A 27,262-nucleotide genomic window follows, 5' to 3' on the forward strand; every position below is an offset into this window, starting at 1 on the left:
ACATGGCACACTTACCCCTGGGCTTGGGGTTGGAGTAGAACCTGACAGGCCAGCGGGGGATGCCTGGGCCCTTGGGCTTCAGCCTCAGGTCCTCAGGGGGTAAGAGTCATTTAGCACTACTGGCAGGATCTCCCAAATACGGTCTTCCTTGAGAGATCTGAGAAAAAGGTACAGCCTGTCAAACTTTAAGAAATTGGTCCATGGGTTCAGATGCAAGATGAGGGCTGCAGTCACCTGGCTAGGTATGTTGGTGACAGGTATAGCTGTGGAACAGGCTGAAAGTGGGAGAGGGAGCCGCCAGCTTCTCTGAGGATCTGATCAGAAGATGGACACTAAATTCATGTTTATAGGAAAGCCCATGCCAGTGCAGACAGCAGATGCTGTGGTCCAGAGCTGTCTTCATGGGAGCCTTGAGCAGCTGAGCACAGCAACTATCAGCACCAAGTAGGGCTGGGACCCATTCAAGTGCCCTTCCTGGTGTGGGGAAGTCAGAGGCTCAAGATGGCTGATGGAGGGCTGGCTCTCCTGCCAGGGCTCAGCTGTGGCTTCCCCAGGGAAGAGGCTTACACTCACTTGCCCTTCGATGAGCTGGCTATACGTAATTAAGAGCTTCCCACATTTCATGATGTGTGGCCTCACCTGTGTGGCCTCAGCCTTCCAGGCTGGCTTTGAGATGTGTCTAATTAAGCTGCTTGCGACTGCTGCTCAGATGCTAAGAGAACCAGCGCCTGCAATGACTCTGGAAGTGGGGATGGTATCTCCCCATGGCTGTCCCTGGAAGATGGGCATATCAGTTGGGCCCTCATTTGTGAGGTTCCCAAGCCTTAGCCCACAGAAGCCCAAGTCTGAGGTTTCTGCATTTGCGTCCACATCTCCCTAGCAAAGCTAGGCTCAACCTCTCCAAGGCACCCCCTAGGAGGCTGGGGTGAGGGCCTGTGCCCTGAAAGCTCCTCCTGAGCATTTTTCATCCTGATTTTATAAGGGCCGGGCCTGCCTGAAAACAGAAAAATATGACCATTCACAAAAGCCATGGAGGTCTAGCTTTAAGAATAAGTTCCCCCTCCCTGACTAAATGCCACACAGGGAGCCCAAGCACCCAGTTCAGCTAGATGGGCAGCATGGGTACCCCATCACATCTGGTCCTGGGAAGAGCCTCAGACTCAGGCACACTTCCTGCCCTTGTCAAGCATGGTGTTGCTGGCCAAATGATGACAAGGACTGGATGACACCACTCAGAATGGAAAACCCTGCAACGTCCCTGACCACCTCCTCAGCAGCTGAGATGACAGCAGAGAAGTAGAGTGCTTCGGGGGAGAGAGATGGCCTCTCAGCTCCTCCACCTCAGCAGAGAGGTCGCCTGTATTGTGGCCAAAAGCAGGGAGGCTCTTCCTCACAGAGCAGTAACATGACTACCCCCCGCAGGTCTAGGATATAGTCTGTGAAAAATGAAGAAGCCCAAGTGCTCGCACTCACTTAGGCCTAGGAAGTGGAAAGGCTGACTCAGTTATGATGGAGTTTTCATGAAGAATTTTCACACACTTCATCACCCCAAGAATAAAGAGACACAGACACGCATTTTTCAAGGTATTTCTTTTGTAAAGGAGCCAGATTTGGCAACTAGACTGAAAATCTTCCAAAATTCTGTACAAATGTGTAATATACAAATATACACAAGGCTTTTGCCGAGAAAAGACAGCACAACAAATGACAGAGGCGGCTTTGGTGTTACATACCACCCTAGGGCATCTCAACACCCCCTAGGAATGCAAGGGGCTGATGGACCACAACATAGGGTACACATGTAAAACACACTACAATTACACTATGTACACTGAAGTATAAAAGACCCACTGTCCCCTTGGCCAGCTCACAAGCCCTCTGGCAGGAAGGCAGGCCATTCACCAGATAACCCATACTAGGGGAACTCCTTTAAGTGGGAGAACCTTGCAGAATGAAGTGGTTTGCCCTAAAAACTATTAACAGCACAAGGCATGCCCTTAAAGAGAAAGGTGGTCAGAGTGAATTCAAGAGATGGAGCACTCCTTGTGCTCTCTGGAGCTCCTTGTCATCCCTCTCTCCCTCCCTCCCTCCCTCTCTCTCTCTCTCTCTCTCTCTCTCTCTCTCACTCTCTTTCTCTCTCTCATCCTCTCTCTGAGTCTCACTCCATCTCAGTGAACCGGGCAAACATGGCCTTCCGGACAGCATCTTTGTAGGAATCTGCACCAGACAGTCCGTATGCGCTGCCTTTGGCTCCTAGGCCAGCTCCTTTTAGCCGGACTTGAGCCTGGGGGGGATAAAACTGCTGTCAGCAGCTGGCAGGTAGGGTGTGGACTGCTCCCTCTCCCCCTTATCTAACCCACTCCCTACTGAGCTGGACCACCCTCTGGAAGACAGGAGAGGAAGTTTTAAATGAAGACATGGATTTCTATATTGGAGACCTGGAGTAGGTTTAAGGACTGAAGGGATCAAATAGGTAAGGGAGACAGGCAGATAGAACCGTACCCTCCCCTACTCCTATGCCTGTTCAGCAAGCACTGTACGGGCCCCAAAGCACAAAGCATTGCACTGAAGCCCAGGGAAGGTCTGGTAATTTTGGGCACAGATCACAGCAGGACAGCTTGAAGTCAGCAGAACTCGCTTGCACAAATCAACAGTAAGAGTCTGACCTAAGCTATGTTGCCGGGTCAGAGAGGGAGCAATCACTGGCGGTGCTTTTGTCTAGAAGGCCAGTGGTTGAGGGCCTCTGCTCCTGGACTCTGAGTAAAGGATTTCTTATCATGGATGGAAATCCTACTAAATTATAATTTGTTTTATACATAAGCAAAATCACTTAGAAACTAAAGCACAGTACCTTTCTAAAAATCCAATCTAAGCTACACGGGTCTGAATTGGTGTTAAGTTAGGGTTTGTTTATAACAAAGGACATAGAAAGACACAGCCCTTGGGAGAAGGTAGGTTTTACCCAAAGATACCAAAAGACCAGAAAAATCAAGTAGGGTGCCACACCCATTCCTTCCACTGACATCTTAAAAGGAGCGTGAAATATGGGAGGGCTGCAGAGAAGACAACTCCCACTGGGTCCTAGGTCCTCTGGGTGCTTCAATCTCATCTCATCTCTGGGATAAGCCTGCAAGCCACTGCTTACCTCAATGGGGGCTGTGATGCCTTGACACTTTCTTCCCAAACCTGAGCCTTCCCGCCAACCCATGGCCTGCAGCATCTTGTTGCCAATGTTACTGTGGTCAATGCCATCTTTGGTGGGCTGCTCGTAATTCCTGCCAGTGGCAAACACACAGTTACTTAAAAAGCCAGAGCCCTGGCTCACAAAGTGGAAAATGTGCACAACACATACACAGTGCCAGCATCAAACTGCTTCTTGCGCTTAGGTTCTGGAGGTTCTGGAATGCCGTACTTCTCCCGTCTTTCTGCGGCTCGATCCCGGTATTTCATCTATGTGGGAAAACGAACATGGTTAGAGATATTCAGACTTCAATCTGTAGCAGTCTCATGCACCCACACTTCAAGATTATCACCTCAAGTGCTTTCTTCATCTGGAGCTTGGCCTTTTAGAGTGCTCTCAAATACCACATGCCCTGTCTCCCTCGCTGCACTCAGTCATATCCAAAACGGCAGGTTTGTAGAGATGAACTGTGTGTGGAACCTGGGGTAGAACTATGTTTCCAACAACCAGTTTTATTTAACGAGTCACCTCTTGTCAAGGTCTTCAACCAGCCTGCTGGGCGTGGGCACAGCTTGCCAAGGTCCTCGAGGGAGAGGAGGGCAGAGCTGCTGTACCCCCTCAGCATTTGGACAGGCCAACCTCCAGGGAGACAGAGCCAAGGAGACTTCCAGAGACCTGTTCTACAGTCCCTGGGGAGACGGCACCGTAAACAGTGGGAAAAAACAGGAAAGCAAAAGCCCTAACTACAGATACTACCTTGGGGTGAGAAATTTCAAGTAACTTGCTCACTGGTTAATCTCTAACCCATAGGCCTCTATTTGTATTTAAAACCCTGCCCAGCTGGCTCTCAACCTGCCTCGTCAACTACCAAATGATCGTCCACTAGTGGCCCCACAAGCTTCTCCTGCCCACTGCTTCCTTCCACATCACCTGCAATCATCTTGTGTCCTGCTGTTCCCTGGGCCTCATTTGAAGCTCCTCTCATTGTTCACAAAGGCTTCCCGGGCCAGGCCAAATGAGCTCACTCTCTCCTTGCTAAAATCCAGAATACTTCACCAGCAACTATCTGGCACTCAGGACTTATGAGCAGCCTTGAGCACCCTCATTAAGGGTCAGTGCAGGGCTCACAAAGCGCACAGAGTTGGGTGCAGTCTACATAAGCCACAATGGCCAGGTGATAGGTATGTGGCAAATCCTACCCTGCCCCTGGGACCTGAAACAAGTGCTACAAATAAAAGCCAAAGGCAGTTACCCCAAGACACTCTAGCGGCACATTGACCCCCATTCACCTCTCTCTCCCTCAGCTCCAAGGCTTCCAGCTCCTGCTCGCTCAGCCTGGATCGTCGGTAGATGTCCATGTTTTGCTGTACGAGAGATTTTACAGACAGTAAGAATTCACACCTACCTAATTTGACATATCACAACATTATCAGTATCTATTATATTCTAAGAGTCAAAGCCCAATTCACTACACTACAGCATGAAAGCCAGAGCCCGGTGCATACGGAGCTGCCACAGTCCTTTCCACTCTATAATCTAGAACATACTATAACCAGGAGCAGCCTTCTAAAAGGCAATCATTTAATACAGGTATTTACTGAAACTTCACTACCGTCAGGGCACTCACAGCATCTTGCTGCCTCCCCTCCCTGCCTCAGATCAGCTCAGAGAAGCATGGCCACCTTGTGTAGGTCTGAGAGCTGCTGGTGCCTGACCAGGGCGTCTCTGTTTGGGAACTGGCGCCGGCAGAGCAGGCAGGCCATCTTCTTCCAGTCGGCCAGCTTTTCTTCTTCACTCTCAAGTCTCTCCACCAGCTCCTCTTCATTGTCACTATCACCACTGTAAGCAGCAACCAGACCCCTCTAGGGACAAAAGGAGGGTGGGTCATTGGAAATGTACAACAGGAAGATAGCAATGGCTAAAAGTAATGCCTAATCCAAGCTGTGAGAGTACGCCCATTACCCGTACTGAGTGGAGCAGCCAGGTCCTCCAGTGCTGGGCTCGAGAGCCTCCTGGCACCAACCCTCTTGGGGCCCCAAGAAGAGTTCCCGGATGGCTGTTCTCAAACTACTGACCATGTTTGAAAACCCCAAATACAAAAGATCAGAGTAATGGCCCACCCACATTAGTATCTACCAATAAAATATGTTTTTTTCTTGTCTTAATTTTCTCTTTCCAGTCTGTTAAAACACTCTATTTACAAATGCAATAAAACTCAATTAACTGAGCTCAGGAATTTGGGCTTCATTCCCTGCTCCATCTCTCCAGCTCTCATCTCACACAGGGAAAGCAAAGCCCTGAACATGGATTCTATGTGCAGAAGCTGCTCCAAATACCCACTGACAGGGACCAATTAAGTAGAAATCACATTAGCCAAGATGCAGCTGAGTTTCAAAGTGAGACACAAAGCACAGATATGGTCTTTAAACTCTGGTGGTACTTCCTTACTTTGAGGGGATTCTCCTCGTCTCCATTTCGCACCAATTCGGGGATGAGCTGCTGCCTTTCTGCTAAGGCTCCCTGGGAAACAGAGAACAAGTCATAAGCCTCAAATTTTACCTAAGTTCCCCTCATGAAGTAAGGCCATTCTTGCTAGTGTTACCTTCTTCTCAAAGAGAGCAAAGCCAGCATCTGCTGCAGCAGATTCTCTCCTTTCTTCTTCCCTCAAAGAATTGACAGGTTGAAAGCTGTTTTTAAAATTTTCTTTCTGCTTGTTTAAACTCTTAGCCCAGCGTTCCATGTCTTTGGCAATCTAAAGTCAAACAACAATCACAAAAAATACACTTAGGTAGAGGAACTTAGAAAACAGTCTCCTATGCCATGAAAACTAGCCATTATTATAACAAACTGTAACAAAACCCCTTTTTCCCTTACCTTTATGAGATACTGCATACAACCAAAGTCATTAAAGGTCTCAAAAGTCAATGTATTTTAAATTCCATAAATAGTTTTTATGGATGGCCTCTATCTGCTTCCCATTGAAGTTACCTGTATAAACGACTTTTCCTCCCTGGACTGAAGCTGGGACTCATGCAGGCTCCTGCACTATGCAGGCTGATTAACGACTCTTTTCTTCTTGCTGCTCCATCAGCGGGAACTCTTCAGTGAATTCTTCTAACTGCCGAAAGGCACTGGAAACCCCATACAGCCTTATACAACCTAAATCTCAGGGACTTCCCTGGTGGTCCAGTGGCTAAGACTCTGCTCCCAATGCAGGGGGCTCGGGTTCTATCCCTGGTCAGGGAACTAGATCCCTCATGCCTCAACTAAACACCCTGCACGCGGCAATGAAGACCCTGCGTACCGCAACTAAGACACGACGCAGCCAAATAAATAAATATTATTAAAAAAAAAAAAGTCTTCGAGTCTTTCAGGATTTTTTCCCCCTAAGTACACAGGCAACTGACAGACAACATATGGTAACACTAAAAAAACTGCAAAATGCTCTACAAACTTGATATAAATAAGATGTGTGGCCCCATTTTAAAGAATCCAAATAAAGCAGATATAAATGCCTCGCCCCCCTGCTCCACCCCCCCGCAAAAAAAAAACATAAAAATTAAGCCCAATATCCCAGAGAGAAAGATGGGTCTGCTGGCTGGGTCATGATCTTACCTGCTGTGCTGTTTTGCTCTTGGGTTTCTCCTTCTTTTCCTTCCCCTCTTTTACAGGAGGTAGGCCCGTCTGCTGGTGGGAGTTAGACTCTGCAGCCAGCACGTAAGTCTCCTTCTCTCCATCCCAGTACAGGTACTGCTGGGTTAAGGAATTGTAGTAGTACTGGGAAAAAAAATACCATTAATGCAGATTTCTGCTGTATTGAACCATTAACTTAAAGGAGTATTTTGTCAAAAACCCACATCAAAGTTGTTTTGTCAAAAAAACTAAACATAAAAACAAAGCATGTTGCAGACCAATAATATTTTCTGCGTAGAGAAGAGGTGCTGTACACCTTGGTGTAGGTGAGGATGAAGAACCAGCCAAGAGGTGTGAAACCTCTTGGGCGAAAGTAGAGTGTGGTTTCTTTTCAAGAGTCTAGTTCCCATTAATTTAATCCCTGGGCCTGGAGGGTACCCAAAGAGAAACACGTCTGACTCCTTTCCATAGACAGACCATTTACATAAACCAAGTGGCCAGAACAGGTGGTTCAGGAGGAGCTTTATCTCATACGTCCTCCATGACGAGTTAACATCTCATTGTTGGGTTCAACCATACAGAACCCTGCCTGTGGACACCCAGGAAACCAAACAGGTTTGCAAGAGGCTAGCTTGGGAGTCTGGAAGGAGGTGACATGTGAAGGAACTTGATCTGAAATTTGTGGGGAGAACCACAACAGAGAATAGGTGGCAGTTATCTCTCCTCTTCTCTATTCTTCAGTCAATCACTCTATCTGCTCAACAGGGACCTAGGAGAGACTGCCTGTTGTATCTCTTCCAGGGAAGGTGGTGCGGGTCAAACACAGGAGCCACAACTTCTATGGCCGCCAAGAAGAATGGCCTGGGAAAGGTCAGACTTCACAAGCAAGAGCAGTGGAAGAACCATGCACAGGCTCAGCCTGCTTGGCAGGTCCCACACAGCTTCACACCTGACTCTCAGAAACCACAAGCTCTCAATGTCAAGTTCCTGTTAAAAGCACTTATTTTTACTGTTCTATATACACATACGGCTCCCGGTCATAAATAGCTGTTTATTTATGAAGTGTTAATGTTTCTTTTCCTCTTTAAAAGTTATATACACCACCAAAAATAAAATACCACTCCACACATCTGCTAATTTCTACTCTCAAAAATACAAAGGGTTGCTAAGTAAAAGAAGCCAGACACAAAAGGTCACATATCTGATTCCATTTACACAAAATGTCTAGAATAGGCAAATCCACAGAGACAGAAAGCAGACAGCAGTTGCTGGGGTGGGACGGGATTAGGAAGTGACTGCTTAATATATAGGGCATAGGATTTCTTTTCAGGTTGATGAAAAGGTTCTATAATTAGATAGTGATGATGGCTGCACAACGCTGTGAATATACCACTGAACTGAACACTCTAAATGGTTAAAATGGTGAATTTTATGTTACGTGAATTTTATCTCAATTAAAAAAAAATACAGTAAGAAAAAAATTACAATTAAAATTTCTATCTAGGTCTTTACATGAAGGTTAACAGTCACCTATAAATTTTAACTTGACAAAATAATCCATGGTTTAGAAGTAAGAATAGCGGCTACGGGTGGGGTTTCTGACCGAACAGCAACAGGCATCAGAGAACGTCCAGCGTGCTAGGAATGCTCTCGTTCTTATCTCAGTGCTGGTATATGTATGAACGCATATACATGTAAACATTCAAAGAACTGCAAGAACTGCATGTCAGTTTCATGCATTTTTCCGTATGTACATTATACCTCAAAACATGTATTTTAACCCTTAAATTACCTGCGAGTTGGGGTCATAGTACAGCCCTGTTGTCGGATCATAGTAATATCCTGAAGATTCATCATACTGGTAAGTGGACGTGTCAGGCACTGCTGCAAAAAACAAAATCCAGCATACAGTCATTCCAGGTAAGAAACTGGCTTTACTTCAAATTCTAAGCCACTGAGATGCAGCAGGTCTTAATGGTCTTCTCTCACATCCCCAAGTGTCCCTCTGACACCCACAAAGGGAGAGGAACTCTTATTAAACAAAGACAACAACTAGGACCTTCCAACTGTCAACAGCCCCATGAGGTTTGGCTTACCATATTTGGTACCAGGAACTACACCAGTGGGGGAAGCGGCTGGGGCCTGTGTACTTGTGCTAGTGCTAGGCTGTGCTTCCTCAGTCTGGAAAGAACAGCAGCTTCAATATAATTTCAACTGTAAAGTCTCTCAAGAGAACTAAATCACTGCAATCATCCAGCAGGAAGGGCCCCCTGACAGACCCACTGTAGCAATGATCTAAGGCAATCCTTGAGCAAAACACATGTTGACAACTTTCTTCCTAAAGGTCAAGTCGAAGCATGCATAGTATAAATACACCGTTTGGAATCTTGCACTTAAAATACATACACAAAATTATTTTATTATCTAATAATATTTGACAGAGAAGTGAGACTGGAATGTGTGTGTTATTATTCAATCCTAGCTCATACAGCAGGAAAAGATAATACTAGTATGGCAACACAAAGCTTCCCCAACAGTCACCAGTTCTGTATCTAAAATGACAGGATTACCGGAGAGCCGGGTGGATTGGAGGTCTGATTATATAGTTGGGGACTCTGAGATACTACAGCCGCTGAGGTGGTGGTCACTGCTGTGCCTGATAATAAACACAGGAGTTAGAAGAGACAATGCACTGAACTCTAAGCCAAACATCCTTATCTGTAATGCCCAATCTAGCATCTTTTTATACGTCAGTTCTTAACAACCTAATTCCCAATAAGTACTCTTGAACCTACGATATTTTCATTTTTATAATCCTACTAGAATGTGACACACAAAGTCAAAAATTCTGTATGATGGCTAAGAAGAAGGAAGAGAAGAAAGTCTCCATATCTGCTCTGGGGTTGAGAATAGATTTAACTGCCACACCTTTATAATTCTAGAACAAAAACTGAAGCATAAGCTTTTAGAGTGACCCTTCTGATTAATGTCTGGACACCAGACGACTGGAGGGCCACATCGTATCTGCTTACCTGAACCTACATGGTCACCCATGATTCCTAACAACACAGACAGGGAAAATATTGAATTCCAAGAATGAACACTCATCACATGGTCTTAAGAGCTTCTTATCAGCTCCTGATGTACACGAGCAATCCCAATATTCCCCTAGGACCTCAGGCACATGGTGACAACCCTGAATGTGTCCTATCCCCAAGTTTTGCAGGGAAATGGCCCTCATAGATTTGGGTCTAGTGAGAACATCTAGTTCTATCTCAGTTGTATTTCCTTAAACAAAAATAAAGGGAATATGAAGTTTATTACCTGATGCAGATGATGCATCAGATTCCAATCCTCCAGCCTGTTGCTGATAAAACTGTTGGTAATCCTGTGAGTACTGTAGAAGAGTCCACCATTAAAGCTGCTATTCTCAGACACACTCTGGAGACCAGAAGTTGGATGCTGGTCAGATCTACCTACCTGAGCATACTGGGTGTACCCATCTTGGCCTGGCTGCAGGTAACTGTAGTCAACATTGCCTCCTTCGCCACTCTGAGACTACAAAATACCAAAAGAAGAGGAAACACAGACATTAAGTTTTTAAAATGTCCTTGGAGAGCTTCTAAGGCAAGCACCGCTGGAGAGGTTACTTCTGTGAATCCGGGCAACACCACCACACTGCTTTGAGCAAAAAGATCCTCCATCTTACCTGGGTGGAAGACCACTGAGCGGCAGCAATGGCTGTACTAGCCACGGAGAAAGCACTGACCCGGTTACCATCTGGGAGGACCAAGTCTCTGAAACCACAATGATCCAATCATGTGATTCTATCTCAGTATGTTTCCAATCACTAACCCCACACTACCCAGAAAACAGCAATTCACTCCAGCCTTTGTTGGAAGGTCTCTAATGCCAGCAAGGCCACATTTCAGATGAGGAAGGGTTCCCATGGGCAAAGCCCTAAGTGGGCAAGTGTCCCTGTAGTATTTCTATTCTCCTTTGTACCCTTCCATCTAATAAGGTGTCTGCTGGATGAGCAATGATACCAGAAAGGGGAAATTTACGTCGCTAGAATGAAGCTCTATATACATGAAGCTGCATGTTGTTCTGGAAGTAAAGACTTATATCCAGATGGGTTTGCACCATCCTGAAGCAGTTTGCATAGCACTTATTCTCAACCCATCTGCCATGTCTCTCTTTGTCCTGCTCTGAAGTTTTCTGGCAACTGGTTATTGAGACAGAGGGAATAAGCTCTAAGAAGACAACTGTGTCCTTCCCAGCCAACCAGGAAGGATAGTGTCTCAATGTAGAGAACATGGGCTTTGAGTGCAGTTAGCAAAGCATCCCTGGACAAGCACGCAGATGCAGCGGTTTGAGGTAAAGACAATGAAGCCACTCACTTTCTGGCACTTTTTGCAAAATCAACCCCAATAGTTTTGCCATCAATTTTCAAAGGAGGATGGAGACTCTGTAGTATCTGAAGCAGCTGAGAAGCATCCTGAAGGAAAATGTGAAGAAATACAATTTTGTCACGTAATTGAAAATCTCTCTCTACTACCTAGCCCAGTCAAAGAAATATTAAAAAAAGAATAGCAATTCATTCTTATTTGTGGATATGAAATCATGAGAAAAAAATTAGCCCTCTTTCCTCCAGGACATGAAGGTATCCAGTATTATTAAAAGAGTAAATGCTAAAACAGTCTAAAACAAAGCATGATGAAAGGACGAAACTATGGCTCAACCTTCAGTTACCTACAGGTATATATGGTATTTTTACCACTTACTGAAGTCATCAGCCTGTAATTTACCACTGTAATAACTGTCATTTCTTATGTCTTGAACTTCGGGCTCCAGGAGCCTTACACACAGTATCACAATTGGATGAACCACATTTGCCTCTTAAATCTCAGTTTCTTTTAAAAGGAAAGATTCAATGAACATCTCACCATTGCAGAAGACAGCTGCACAAACGCGAAGCCTCTGTTCTGCTGGGTCTGTTTGTCTTTTATGAGGCGAATGTTATTGACAGCTAAGGACGCGTAGGGAGACAGTGCTGTCATGATGGAATCCACCACAGTGTGTGGAGCTATGTTTCGAAGTATGATTGCTGCAGGTGAATGAGACAAATGACAGATACATGCATTCTCACCACCAATGCTTTTCAAGGCAGGTTCAAGTACAAACAAACAAATCCATTTTGGGAGGTTTCTAGCATATTTGACCCTTGAATGCAGGGGGATTAGGGGTGCTGACCCCACCCCTATCCCAGCCATGCAGTCAAAAATCTGTATATAACTTTATAGTCAGCCCTCTGTACTAGTAGTTCCACATCCCCAGATTCAACCAGAGGATAGTGCACTACTATAGCATTCATTGAAAAAACCCACGTTGTTCAAACCCATGTTGTTCAAGGGTCAACTGCATATCTTTCACACTTTGACATGGAGAAGATTCTAAAAACCAATCTTTTATGAGGTAACCTGAAGCTACTGCTCCTCATTAAAAAATGGCAGGATGGAACTTCCCTGGTGGCGCAGGGGTTAAGAATCTGCCTGCCATTGCAGGGGACACGGGTTCGAGCCCTGGTCCGGGAAGATCCCACATGCTGCGGAGTAACTAAGCCCGTGGACCACAACTACTGAGCCTCTGCTCTAGAGCCCGCGAGCCACAACTGCTGAGCCTGCGTGCCAAAACTACTGAAGCCTGCATGCCTAGAGCCCGTGTTCTGCAGCAGGAGAGGCCACCGCAATGAGAAGCCTGCTCATCGCAACTAGAGAAAGCCCGTGCGCAGCAACGAAGACCCAGCGCCAGCCAAAAATAAATAAATAAAATAAATGCAAAATAAATAAATAAATAAAGGGTAGGGAACAAAAACATCAAATGGAGGTCAATTTCCAACACAAAGGCCAAAAGATTACATTTGAACTTACTATCGCAGTAGTAATCCACAGACTGAACTGATTCTGTCGTTCCAGGGGGCACTTCCTGTTCAGAGTCTACAAGAAAGAAAAGAAAGAGGAAGAATCAGTAACTGAAGACAAACAACAAACCAATATAAAAAATACATTGAGGGGCTTCCCGGGTGGCGCAATGGTTAAGAATCTGCCTGCCAATGCAGGGGACATGGGTTCAAACCCTGGTCTGGGAAGATCCCACATGCCACGGAGCGGCTAGGCCCATGAGCCACAACTACTGAGCCTGCGCGTCTGGAGCCTATGCTCCGCAACGGGAGAGGCCGTGACAGTGAGAGGCCCGTGCACCGCGATGAAGAGTGGCCCCTGCTCGCCGCAACTGGAGAAAGCCCTCACACAGAAACGAAGACCCAACACAGCCAAAAATAAATAAATAAAGAAATAAAATTAAACAAACAAACAAAAACATTGAAATACCAAAGTTTTAATTTTAAGTAAATGTAGCATTTTTTCTTTTTTAACCATTTGTGGCTATAGTAAAACCTCATTAATTTTGACATGAATTTTAAATGTGGAATGCAAAAATTGGGCCAGTGGAGGACTGATACTACCTCTATACTAAAGAAAAGCAGATGCAGAATGTAAACAAGGCGAGCAGACTTAATTTTGGAACATAAAAGAACTATTTGTACTCTCAATCATCAGCAGGATCTACCTAACCTAAGGTAAGAAGGTTTAAGGAAAATATATAGGTTACTTGTTTAAATGCCCTACAACCCGTACTTTTCCTTAGGTTCACAAACAATCCAATTAGTCAGGGTTTAATACATATTCCCAAACAGCTGAATCTGGGCTTACCAAACTTGTCTGCTCCACATCGGAAGCATTTTAGTCTTTTCCTGAAATTGTTAAGGCAGCACTGGAAAAAAAAAAGTTTTATCTTGGTTATTTCTCACAGTAGGCCGGGCTTACTAGTAACAATGTGGGTTAGAGCAAGAGGGCCATGGGCAAGTCCCAGTGAGGAACAACAACAAAAAAAAGCAGAAAGTGATGCCATGTATCCAAGATAAAGGGATATTAATCTAAAAATTTAGAATGCTTTTACAACTATGTGAATTCTCCCAAGAAAAACAAATTTTGATGTATTCTGAAGTAGAATTCCATTTTTATCAAGCTGGGGAAAAGTTTTAGGTCACCCCAAAATCCTACAGCAAGCCACTGGCAAAGTTCTCCCTTATATCAGAAGAGCACCATAAGGACTTCCCTGGTGGCGCAATCGTAAAGAATCCGCCTGCCAATGTAGGGGACATGGGTTTGAGCCCTGGTCCAGGAAGATCTCACATGCTGCGGAGCAACTAAGCACGTGCGCCACAACTACTGAGCCTGCGCTGTAGAGCCCGCGAGCCACAACTACTGAAGCCCATGCGTCTAGAGCCCATGCTCTGCAACAAGAGAAGGCACCATGATGAGAAGCCTGCGCACTGCAATGAAGAGCAGCCCCCGCTCGCTGCAACTAGAGGAAGCCCACGCACAGCAACGAAGACCCAATGCAGCCAAATAATACATAGAAAAAAAAAAAAAAAAAAAAAAAAAAGAGAGAAATTGCCCAAAGTTGAGAGCTCTAGAATTCAAGAAACCATAAAGTGAAATAAACTTAAAATCTTAATTGAAACACTGGGCTCAGAACCAGGATCTTAAACAAAATCTCTCATGTTTGAGGGATTCTGTCCTCTAATACCTATTCAGGAGGACCCAAGAAAGTCAGAAAGTACGAAAATCACCTTATGATAAAAGCTGGTGATTGTGTACTTACTCATTTCCTGTTTGGACAGTCAAACAAACAGAAAACAACAAAACCCCAAGAGTTTTGTCTATTTGGGAAGAACGCATGCTTACCTTGTTACAAAGCCAATCTTCAAACTTAGGTCTGGGATTGCTATAATGCATTGCAATATGCTTTCCTTGAATCACCAGCTTTTTCTGTAAAAAAAGAAGTAATTAGTTATTCCCATTGTGAGGAACATGTGTCCATTTTCCCAGGGCAGAGCACACTTCGGAAAAATCAGTGCTCTGGAATTAAATGGACAACATACGGGGAGGACCAACCACCGCCACCTATACTCTGCCCATCCAATCCTTCAGATAGGCAGTAAGAGAATGGGATGCGGAGTAAAGGTAAACGGAGTCAGGGAGTGCTGAGAAAGCTGCCACACACTAAACGCTGACATGCACCAGGCCGTGTCTCCAGCAGAGACAGAAGTCCTAACATTCATCATTGACAGGCTGCCTGAGAGTGACAGTCTATTTCAAAAAGCAGAAGACACAATTCTCCCAGTTCTGAGGTTGTCTCCTACTTTAGCCCTTAGCATGGTGTCCTTGGGCTTCGCTTCACTTTTTCCCCAGTCCCCCATCCTTACGCAAAGTGAAAGCCTTTACATTTCCCCTTCCCCCAAATTCCTGCTTCAGATGTGTCCTCTGGGGGACAATGGGAAGGGAACTCATTTTTAAAGGGAATCTGGTTACAATTTTCTCAGGAGGAACTAGTCTGAATGCCATCGACTCTAAAACAGCTAAATGAGATTTCTTCCTGCCAAGTGCACCACGTGATGTCCTGAGTGACAGATGTGTTTTTCACTGAAATAGATGGTACTCTCCTTCAAGATGAGTAACCAGGAGGCCAATGAAGTTTCTTCAGGGGGTTAGGAAAAGTTTGTAAATGTTCATATACCACCTCATCCTTCAAGTCAACCATGTGACTAAAAAGGACTTAATTTTCAAAGGTCAAAACTCCAAGCTGAATCAGTCTACCAAGAGTATACCCAGCACCTGCCCCCAAAGAGCCTTCATTTAACAGGCACATCTTTTCTTTTTCTTTTTTTGGGGGGGAGGGGAAGGGAGCAGGATGTTCTGACACTGCCAGAACAGATTTAAGTAGGAGGCTAGATATCCAAATTTTTTTAAAGGAGTCTAACCCCTCTAAACATACATACTGTTGAGTAATTTGGTTCTTGCAAATCCTGGAAGAGTTAAGACATGCTGTGAATGTTGTCTCTGCAATATCTAAAGACAAGACTGCATGTCTGGCCAAGAGGGAAAGAGCTGAAGGCCATCCACTCACTGTGTTGTAAAGAAGCAAAAATAGAGAAGCTGGGAGATATGTCAACAGATCATCCCACTAGGAGGGATGTGTGCTGGGGGAGACTCCAAACTATCACTGAGTCCCTAATCCTACTGGCCTTTTATTTCTGGAGTGAATTTGAACTGTAATGAAATATTACACATTAACATAGCTTTGTATACATTAAAATTGTGGAGATTTTTAAGTGTCTTACAGGTTTTAACTTCCTAGGAGTTTTATACTCCCAAGCAAGTCATTCTGATACATCCACCATATTAAAAGATGCTGTCATGTGAAGAAAGCAGATTCACATGAAGCTTGCCTATGTCCTGAATTTTATTAGGATGGTGTCCATGGTATGAAATGAATGAAGATCTACCATTATAAGATCAGGCTGTCACCTCTGGGTTAAGGAAATGAGAGGCTTAAAAATCTAACAAGTCAATCAAAATGATACCCTCATTAGTGAGTCTTGCTATAAATGATAATAAATCATCAAAGAATATAACTCTTATTTATGAGTGACAAATCATAAAATGCTGCAGAGAAGCAACATAATGAGTTAAGCAGACTTCCCAGAATGCACTTGGTTAAGGCATTCCATACTGTGCTTTGGAGTTCTGGCAAAAAACGTCATTTAAGTGCCAAGCACTGAACATTATCTTGACAAACTGTAGAACACTTCAGTTAATGCTTCTTAAAGAATCATCAATGATTTGCTTTGAACAGACTATAAAAGGCATTCTCAGGGAGATTAGAATGTTAATGCCACTCTAACTAGATCAGACAGCAGCAGGACACCAGCTCCCAGGTTAATCTCATCAGACTTATTGCTCAGAAATTCCACTAGGTCCTTATATAGTCCTTGAAGACCCATGTGAGCAGTTACGCCTCCAGGAGGCTTGCAGTCTCCAAGTGAAATAAAAAATTACTTACAAAATGCCTGGTGCAGACTTTAATTATATTCTCTTCACTGTCAAATCGAGAGTTGGATAATCTAAGATTACTCTCAATGGACATAATAGGAATATAATCAGGTAAGGAAAAGGGGAATATTAAAGATGTCTTGATAACTACCAGACAAATATTCAGTGGTTAACAAGGCCCTGCCAGGTAGCCATGTTTAAAGGCAGAGCAAATTCTGCAATGTAGTGCTTGGTACTGTATTTATTCTAGTAACAGCAATTTTAATATATACAAAGCTTTTCTTTTTTTAAAGTCACTCCTTTGGAACAAACCACTCCTTCAACCTTTTTTTTTTTTTAATTGTACAGACTTGTTCCATTTTCATGAATATCTAGACTTGGTGAGTGAAGCAACCTGATTGGCTTCCATCCAGCTGGTAGCATCTTGCAAGTGATAAAACTCCACGAAGGCGAAACCACGGCTTACACCTAGAGACAGCATTCAGATATAGACGGGATACTCGTGTTAGTCAGTTCCTTTATAACAGGTGAATCTCTCTCCCACTGCTTCAACACTGCGTGACAAAGCCAATTGGGAAGCAGCTTTACAAATGTGACTTGACTTGGGGATCTTCTTGATACTTTGCCATGGCAAGGAACCAAGCCGCCTGAACTAAATGCCACTCGATTTGATTCCACGCTTAAAAAGTAACCATGCAACCGACTACAAACAGTCAAACAAGGAGTTTATAAATCACTACTTACCGAAGGGAAAAAAAAGCCCCTAAAAACAAAGTTTTTAAAAAGGTCCTCAGATGCTTTCTAACATCGTTTTCAAACAGTCACATTCCTTAGCCATGGCAAACCTTTCATTCTGAATTCATGTGCTTGAAGACTGGGGATATCAGGATGTTCTTTAGGGACTGAGGTGGGAATGGGGAAGAGAACCAGAACAACAGGAACTAAGCAAGCTCTCACCTGTTTTCCTCTTCATCAGCCTCACGTCCGCAGGCTGAGGGCCTTCAAAGGATTCCATCATTTCTCGAATCTGCACAGACAGGGTTTTACACATTTATAGTTAAAGCTTTAGCCACAAACTATTCCACACTAAAGAGAGGTCAAAGACTAGGGATTACATTAACTGCTTAATTAGCCAAGCTTTAACTTCTATCATCAAAATGTAATTATTCTAAAAATAGAATAAAAGAAGGAACACTTCTCATAGAAACTGATGTACTGTAACAGCTTTCAAGGCATTCTTTATATGCTGACTGGGAATTTCCTCAGGCACAATTATTTATGTTGTGATACACAGTCTTGCTCATGGTATGCTGTCCCTCAAGCCTCCCTCTTTTAGTCTAATCTTGTTGTTCTTTGTACTAAAGGACCAGAGAGAAAGATGAGATTTAAAAAATGCAGAAGATATGTCACTGTCTTCTGAAGTACGCAACCAAGTATCAATGCCAAAAAATGAGGAACTCCCTTAAGATAAATATTTTTTGCACAATATCTTAAAGAAATAGCTTCCTTACATTTACATTAATGGTGAAAATTAACAAAGCTCATAACGTTCTTCAGCTCCTAGTAAATCAAAGTAAACATTAATTGGGCCTGAAGAAAGACTTCTGGCTGGTAGGTTTGTTATTGATGTCAGATCAAACCCTTACTGCAAAAGGCAAAATACATTAATAAATACATTAGTCTCTTTAACAATCATACCAGGCAGCGATACTCCCAGGGAGAAAACCAGGGCCAAATTTGTGAAACCAGATTCTTAGTGGCCTCCACTTTCCATAATTACGTGTAAAGGCTGCAGGATTATATACAGTCAATCCTCATTATCTGGGGATTCTGCACTTGCGGATTTGCCTACGCATTAAAATTTGTTAACTCCAAATCAATACTTGTAGTGCTTTCATGGCCATTTGCAGACACGTGCAGAGTAGTAAAAAATTTGAGTCACCTGATGTATATGTTCCCGGCAGAGGTGATGCTCTGCCTTGTTTCAGCTTTCATACTGTAAACAAGTGTCCTACTCATAGTCTGTTTAGTGCCAAGTTTTTCACATTTTTGTACTTTTTGTTGGTGATTTCACTGTTTAAAATGGCTCTCCAAGTGCAGTGCTGAAGTGCTGTCTAGTGTTCCTAATGCAAGAAGGAAGGCTGTGATGTCCCTTACAGGGAAAATATATTAAAAAGCTTCATTCAGACATAAGTTACAGTGCTATTGGCTGTGAGTTCAATGCTAATGAATCAACAGTATATATTAAATAAGGCACCTCTAAACAGAAATACACACGAAACAAAGTCATATATTGATCTGTTAATGAAAATGTTGTGACCAGAGGCTCACAGGAACCTAACTTTGTATTTCCCCTAAGAGCATGGTTCCATACCCCCAGTGCCTTTACAGACTGCAACTACCACAAATATAAGGAAAATCGACTATTTTTTCACAAAGAGTATGTATGAGAAGCGCTACACTGAGCCAGACCCAACCACCTGACTCAAGTTCATGCTTGGTAACACAGTAAGTAAAAAAATCAGTCACCAGAGTAACTAACAACAGTTTCTATAAAAGTAGCGATACAGTAACATACATAGTAACATAATTAACTAAACATACATAGTAACATAATTAACTAAAGACAGTTACTCTAAGATTTCACATGTCAGTGGGGGACTAAAATAAAATGCAATACTGAAAGTGATAAACTGAAATTCAGAAGATTAAATACTATAATTTTAAAATGTTTTAAAGATCCCAATAAGCAAATTTTCTACAAATACTGCAAAAAATTTGGCAACCTCAGAAAGTCTACTTTGAAAACCTGCCTTCTTAAGGTAAGCACTTCTAGTTCTCTCAGAAGCCTGAAATAAATTAGCATTTCAATCTTGTTTCATTACCAAAAGGGAGTGCCCCCAGAGTCAGCTAAGGCATTGCTCTCCCCATGCCACCCACTTCTTCTGCATGCTCCCAGGGCCACAGGCCTAAAAGACTCAAGGGGACAGTATGATCAACAAGTAAACCTTCCTCAACTGACTCCTGCAAGATTTCTTGTATCCCCTCCTCCCCTACTCCACATGCTCATGGCTGCTGCTACCTGAGCTCAGCTCTGCCTTCTTTCTACCCCCTACCATTCCAACCTACATAGCTTTTGTTACCAGGTAAAAACCTCAGTAGCTTTCTTTTATACTTAGCTGGGCTTTCAAAGACTCCATCACTGGCCCCCAAAGCACCTTCCCATCCACCTCTCTCCTGCCAAAAGCCTTTGATTTCAGTCATATCAAGCTGATTTGGGCCAGTCCACATCTCATCCTCAGTTCTCCACCAGACCAAAACATTTCTATCCCCCAAGAATCAGCTCAACTAAAATCTCCCTGGAGCTCTTCCTTGCCCTCAACCAGTTAACTCAGCTCCCTGAAAGAATCCTCCAGAGTTACTCCACAGAACCACTTTCAACAGGACCTTTTCCAACACCTATCCCTTTCTACTGTGCATTGTCTTCATTATCTGCTGACCTTAGCTATTCATCCTTAAGCTTTTATGAGGCAGGACCCATGGTTCTGTATCACTATAGCATAGCAGTACACAGTGTAGCAAGTGTGCTGTGGATCACAAATACCCACTATTAATTCTAATATCCCATCTCATTTGTCACTTCCAATGTTTAGAAGACCAAGGCTGTGTGAACTCAGTACTTATCTTTAGCTCTAAAATTCACTAAACATTAGTCAGAATATTACTCTGAGTACTCCAAGACAATAGATACTGGCATAATGCATGTTTTATAAATGTATTTCAAAACATCACATTCATTTCACAAACAACATTGGCTGAGCAGCCTCCTGCATCCAAGGGTTGGGGATACACTTAAGAAATTCCACCTGGTAGGTCAAGAAAGGCTTCAGGGACTTCCCTGGCGGTTCAGTGGTTAAGACTCCGTGCTTCCACTGCAGGGAGCATGGGTTCAATCCCTGGTCGGGGAACTAAGGTCCTGCATGCAGCACAGAGCTGCCCTCCCAAATGAAAGACAGAAGGGAGGGAGGGAGGGAGGGAGGGAGGAAGGAAGGAAGAAAAGAAAGAAAGAAAAGAAAGGAAGGAAGGGAGGAAGGAAGGGAGGAAGGGAGGGAGGAAGGGAGGAAGGGAGGAAGGGAGGAAGGGAGGAAGGGAGGAAGGGAGGAAGGAAGGAAGGAAGGAAGGAAGGAAGGAAGGAAGGAAGGAAGAAGGCTTCAAGGAGAAAAAAAGGGCACACTGGTAGAACGATGGACATTTCCAAAGTGGCCTGCAGCAGAAGCAAGTGGTGGATGTGGCTGGAAGGAATGCGTGAGGGTCAGAGATACCACTGGAAATCAGGCAGTGCCCAGTACACCAAGACCGTAGTTGACCAGTTGGAGAAGTGGGGAGTCACTTCTGAAAAGCCACAGGCTTTTCAGAAGTTTCAAATGGATAATATAATTTCCATTAAACCAAAGGATGGCCAAATCATAAAATGTTCTTACAGATACACCCTCACTGAGTAAGTAACCAATTCAATAAAAACGTACTGGCTACCTTCTAGTAGCTATTATTGAAGGAATAAGAACTGCTCCCTGTAGTTCTTCTGAAAACTCTACATTGAGCTTCAAAGCCTAAATACAAATGATATATCTGTGAACCAAGTTGAGAGAACTCCACCCTAATTACAGAAATGTATTTCACTAGATATTAGCTTGAGATATAGTCACACAAGAAAATAATGGTAGAAGCTCAAAGTTCATTGTGCCCATTGGATTGCTCATTAGAACTGTTGGTTCCCCTTACATCGCTCTCCGTGATGGTGATGGGAAGGCCGCGAAGCATGATGGTCTTGCTCTCCCTCTCATCACTGATGTCATGCCTATAGTCATGCTCGCCATAGTCACCATCTGAATGGTAGCCATCTTCGGATCGGTCACTGTTCCTTCTTTCACGTTCTCTCTGATTTACAATAAAGAAAATTGTAATTCAAATCACACTGGGCTTATTTATACCCTTTGATCCAGTCTCTCCGCTTGTAGTAATTTATCTTTAGGAATAGAGATAATACAAGAACTCCATGATGATGCTCACTGCAGTGTCTTCTAAAACAGCATAAAACAAAAACAAGAACAGAAACCCCCAAACCTGGCAACAATCATTTAGTTCAGAAAGAATGGTTTAACAACTCACCAAACAGTATAACAACACACAATGAAACACTATTACCTGTTAAAATGATTATATGCATAAGAAAAAAAAAACAGTGCAAAATTATGTGGGCTGCACAATTACTGTTAAACAAAGCTAATGCATATGGAAAGAAATGTGAAAAAAGCTATGCTACAATGTTAAACTACAACTTTTAGAAACACCATCTGAGGCAAAGGGATGGTATATAATTATGCCCCAATTGTCTCATCTTTAAAATGAAAATAACACCTACCTTTTAAGGTTGTAGTGAGACCTGAATGAGTTCATGTAAGTCAAGTGCTCAAAAGAGTGCCTGGTGCATAGTGAGCCCTAAGTAAACCCTGGACAGTATTTCTACGACTACAGGGCTCTGTCTTTGAGGGTTATAGTCGACTCAGATTTCAGAATAATAAAGAGTTTGAATATAATACTCCTCTTGAGAGATTTCCACAATTGGTATACTTATTTCAAGAATCTTGGAGGTTCTGTGCATATAATTCATAATTCTAACAACTCTATAAACAGTTGTTGGTCACTCACCTCTGGACTGTCATAGTCTCGGTAGTCATCATATCTATCACCCCTCCGATCATCACTAGATCTTTTGTAATCTGAGTCCCTCCTCCTGCTTCTGGATTCACGCTCATCACGATCATCCCTGTCTATGATGGACCCGTATCTTCCACTGCGTTCTGTTCTACTCACTCTGCCACGGAAAATAATTTTCATTTACTCTTCAGTAAATCACATTTTGTCCCTTTAGAAAACATGGTTGAAAAAACACACAACCCACATCTCAGTTTATAAGATATCCAACTAGTTCAGTGTATCCCTTAAAATTTATCACCAAATTCCAATTTACAAAGACAATGACTGGGAAAACAGCTATATCCCTAAGTACAAAGGTAGTTTTCAGGAATTCATACTAAATGTAAAAATATAGCTATCACGGGCTTCCCTGGTGGTGCAGTGGTTGAGAGTCTGCCTGCTGATGCAGGGGACGCGGGTTCGAGCCCTGGTCTGGGAAGATCCCACATGCTGCGGAGCAACTAGGCCCGTGAGCCACAACTACTGAGCCTGCGCGTCTGGAGCCTGTGCTCCGCAACAAGAGAGGCCGTGACAGTGAAGAGGCCTGCGCACCACGATGAAGAGTGGCCCCGGCTTGCTGCAACTAGAGAAAGCCCTCGCACAGAAACGAAGACCCAACACAGCCAAAAATAAAAGAATATAAATAAATAAATAAAAGATTAGAATACTAAAAAATATATATATAGCTATCAAATGTATGGGTTTAATATTTTTGAGAGAGTCAGGCTGCCCAAGTTCATCTTGCATTTTCCCAAGCCTGTGGTCTTCACATCACTCCTTTCATCCCTGATTTCAGATCTTAGTGATCAATCTAGACTGGAAGAATGAAATTATAGTTGTTCCCGCCAGGGACTGGTTCCAGGACCTGCTGCAGATACCAAAACCCATGGATGCTCAAGTCCCAGTTAGCCCTCTGGTATACACAGTTCTGCATCTGCAGATTCAACCAACCACAGATCATGTAGTACTGTATTTATTGAAGAAAATCTGCCTATAAGTGGACCTGCAAAATTCAAACCCATGTTGTTCAGGGGTCAACTGTTTTAGCATTTCACTCAATTGCAAAGGAGGACATGTCCTGACTCATCCGCTCTGAAGGGTATCTCCCTACTGAGAAATGGACCAACAAACTGGATAACCTGTCTTTTTTCCCCATTTGGCAGTTAACCAAGTTCATTTGTTAGATATAACTAGCACCATCAGAGAACATTATTTCCTATAACATCTGATTGATTGATTGACTGATTGGCTGCATTGGGTCTTCATTGCTGTGTGAGGGCTTTCTCTAGTTGCGGTGAGCGGAGGCCACTCCTTGCTGCGATGCGAGGGCCTTTCACTGCAGTGGCTTCTCTTGTTGCAGAGCACGGGCTCCAGGTGCATGGGCTTCAGTAGTTGTGGCTCACGGGTTCTAGAGCACAGGCTCATCAGCTGTACACGGGCCTAGTTGCTCCGTGGCATGTGGGATCTTCCCGGACCAGGGCTCGAACCCATGTTCCCTGCATTGGCAGGCAGACTCCTAACCGCTGCACCACCAGGGAAGCCCCTGATTTATTTTTGATTACTGAGCAGCACTGGGCTTCACAGGAAAACCTAATAACAAAAGGCTTAAACCCATTTGACCACAGATATAAATAGTTCTTTCATAAATTGTTTACCAGGTTCATAAAACTACTATGTAAGGACAAGACAAAGAGAAGGCTTATAAGGGCCTCGTTTAGAGTATACAAATTTCATAAAAAGAAACAAATGAAACAAGTAGTCTAGGACTATTTTGCAATGTTAAGTATGTAGATGAGAGACCCTAAAACGGTAAATGTTAATTTATTTGGAACCAGACTACTGACAAAGCATTAAAACAATGATATCATGTGACATGAACACTTCATGAGTCCCAGTGGGCCATCAATTTGATCTTTCACTGGGACTGGACTCAATATTAAGGAGGCAGCTGGATGAATAAATAAAGGTTGTGTGTTTAAATCAAATGGTTTGAGTTGGAGAATCCACAGATGACACAGGAGTCAAATGCTCTCATCTTAATTCTTTACTAATTCTTTAGCAGTTTTTCTTTCTTCTTTTTTTTTTTTTTTTTTTTTAAAAATGTAACCCATGGTCCAAAGCTTCTCAGCTCTATAAATCTGGATCATCTTGTCATGGAGGGGACAATAACAAGAACTGGCATTCACTGATTGCTTTCTACAGCCCAGGTACTGTGCAAAGTGACAGACAGTATGGTCTCCTAGCTTCTTCCAGAGGCTGTTTGTTATCCACACCAGGAACCCTCATGACTTACTATTCCACCCAGCCCTCCTTTGCCTAATTCTTTCTTACCCTTCAGGCTTCACCTTAGAGAATACTTTCTCCAGGAAGCTTTCCTGGCCGTTTCCAAGAAAACACATGTTCCTAAGTGTTCTAACAGCACCCTCAACTTCTTTTATCATAGCACAGTTCACAAAGTATTTTAATTATCTCATTAAACTGTGTGCTTGTGAGAGCAAGTATCATGAAAGTGCTCACAGCAATGCCGGATACAAAACAGACACTCAAATATTTGTTTGATAAACAATTTTTAACAAATAGCTCAGTCCCCATTGAAATGCTGAGATCAAAGGCATGTAACAGTAATAACTTACCGTTTGTCTGAACCCATTGTCCTGCTGAAGATCTAGCACACTGCTCCAAAAGGTTCAAATTTTGTTTTTCCTAGGAGACAAAAGAGATAGGTTGCTGCAAATCTGAGAGATCACGTAAGTCAACTGTTCCATAGCTGGAACACTACTGAGATTGGAATTTCATTAAACCATTAACAGTGATTATCTAAGGTTGGGGGGGTGGGGAGGGAAGTGGGGACCAACTGTCAACATTAAAATCAAGCTAAGGTTTTGTTAACAGTGAGCATAGCAGGAAGGCGAAGCACAGTAAAAAATATTAGATTCCACATTCAATAACAAACCCATAAAAGGATACGAGCAGAAGGTTCCTTCCCTGCTCCTGCTGTAGGATTACAAAGCAAAAAGGGCACAGCTGCAATCAGCTCCCTGTGTTCTGAATCAAAGCAACTCCATTGGGATAGTTGACCGTTAAAACATTAATCAAAGTGTCTGTATTAATAAAAGGAGCGAAACGAAATTCAAAAATTACTTATGAAAAACTTAAAACCTTTCAGAAGCCCGATGCTGAGTTGATTGAAAATCTACTCCATTTAACGCAACGGCTGATCCAAAGCTATCTCAAACAAGGGGAAACCTCCACACGACTTAATTCCTAGGTAACAATAATCACCACACGTTCTTGAGGTGGCCAGCCTGGCTCAGCTGCGCACCGGCGGTGATAAAACATCACAGAGCTAGACTGCGTTCGATGCGTCCGCGGTCCAAGAAACTACTTACAGCCGTCCCTGGCGCCTGTCCTAGGCAGGCGCTCAACGAACATTTGCTGAATTAATAAATGGAAGAGAACCATCCGGGAGAAACCAGGCCCTAGGCAGAATCTCTGATGCCTCCCCTCATCGCCTGGGCAGTGCCCGGACCCACCTCCGCGGGGTGTCGCGGCCGAGATGGCGGCGCCACGGCCTGCGCGACCAACTCAGGCGTCCGGCTATCTCTTCCTGCCTGCACACCCGCCTCCCGATCCCCAAGAGGTTCCCAGTCCGCAGATCAGCCTTCAACGAACAGCTTTCCGGAAAGGGCTGATTCAGGTCAAGCTGCGGGGCGATGGCGGCTAGAGACTGTCAGGGCGCCCCTGAGAAGTACCCGAGAGACAAACGACGGCTTCATGCTCAGCTGGGCTGGGTAGTCGGAAACACGTCCCGACAGGGGCACACTCAGAGCTCGAAGGAAGCGGGCCTCGGGCTGGGCGGGAGAACGCTCTCTGAAAGCTGACAGCGCTAGCGGCGAGGAGGGGCGCGGCTCTCCAATGCCTCCGGTAGCCCTTCGAGAGATCCGGCTGGAGCTGATCGACCGCCGCCCGCGGCTGACAGGGAGGCTCTACAGGGCCTGCTCCAACAGAAAGAACCGCCGGTCATTACGGGCGGCCGCCGCACTTACCCCCAGGAAGGACGGAAGTAGCAGCAGTAGCGGTTTTCTGCCAAGGGATACCAACAGGGTACGGCCGCCTCACAAAATGGCGCCTCCGTCGACGGCCGTCTCCTACCCACAGTACCTCGCGCCTATCCCCTCCCCCCGCCACACGCTTCCTATGGAGGTGTCCAATCCGCGAAGGGGTCTGGCTGCGCGAGGGCTGCTGGGTAGTGTGGTCGCTAAGGCAACCTGTCACTTAACTACGCCCTGTGTCAATTTCCTGCGTATTTCCCTTTCTTCAAAACCCAGGCCTAACATCCAGTCTGCCTTTTGCAGATGCGTATCAGAGCTTTTACCTTTATTAGGCATAGTAATTATTTGCTTTGCTACAAGGGCCTTAGAGAGTACAGTTTTCTTTCACCGACGCGGTGTAAACCATCACGTTTAATCTGGCTTTAAGAGAAGGAATGTAGGTCGATCGCCTATTGCATCATTGAATGCTAGATTAGATTATTGGGCTACATGCTTTACAAATTTCTATTTTCATTTTCATAACCTATGAGGTGGTTATTAAATCCATTTTGCAAGTAAGGAAATTGAGGTTTATGGAAATTAAGAGGATTTTTAAAAAATGGTTGCATTGGTTCTTAGTTGTGGCAGGCAGCCTCCATAGTTGTGGCACGCAGCCCCCTTAGTTGCGGCTCCAGGACTCCTTA

The 27,262-nt window shown here is 44.0% G+C and overlaps 1 protein-coding gene across 4 annotated transcripts; it reads right to left on the reverse strand.

Annotated features, from left to right (window-relative positions):
- Positions 1-1,581: 1,581 nt before the first annotated feature.
- On the reverse strand, positions 1,582-26,684 carry RBM5 (RNA binding motif protein 5). Of its 4 annotated transcripts, XM_007113950.4 has the most exons (25): positions 26,574-26,683; positions 25,161-25,230; positions 22,480-22,645; positions 21,553-21,708; positions 17,728-17,797; positions 17,165-17,238; positions 14,623-14,706; positions 13,585-13,645; positions 12,745-12,810; positions 11,761-11,921; positions 11,215-11,312; positions 10,524-10,611; positions 10,295-10,372; positions 10,139-10,211; positions 9,385-9,470; positions 8,911-8,995; positions 8,607-8,698; positions 6,797-6,958; positions 5,784-5,933; positions 5,630-5,701; positions 4,864-5,043; positions 4,471-4,545; positions 3,353-3,450; positions 3,146-3,275; positions 1,582-2,284 (listed from the first exon to the last, which is right to left on the reverse strand). In XM_007113950.4, the coding sequence occupies exons 2-25, from the start codon at positions 25,175-25,177 to the stop codon at positions 2,159-2,161; spliced, it is 2,448 nt and encodes an 815-aa protein (XP_007114012.1). In that variant the 5' UTR covers positions 25,178-25,230; positions 26,574-26,683; the 3' UTR covers positions 1,582-2,158. The 4 variants fall into 4 exon arrangements, with proteins under 4 accessions (XP_007114012.1, XP_007114010.1, XP_007114014.1 ...); XM_007113948.4 differs by having other exon boundaries at positions 2,142-3,275; positions 26,574-26,684; XM_024123781.3 differs by lacking the exons at positions 1,582-2,284; positions 3,146-3,275 and adding an exon at positions 3,534-3,661 and having other exon boundaries at positions 3,343-3,450.
- Between the last annotated feature and the right edge of the window lie 578 nt (positions 26,685-27,262).

Source organism: Physeter macrocephalus, chromosome 18 (assembly GCF_002837175.3).
Source record: "Physeter macrocephalus isolate SW-GA chromosome 18, ASM283717v5, whole genome shotgun sequence".
Lineage (NCBI taxonomy): Eukaryota > Metazoa > Chordata > Mammalia > Artiodactyla > Physeteridae > Physeter > Physeter macrocephalus.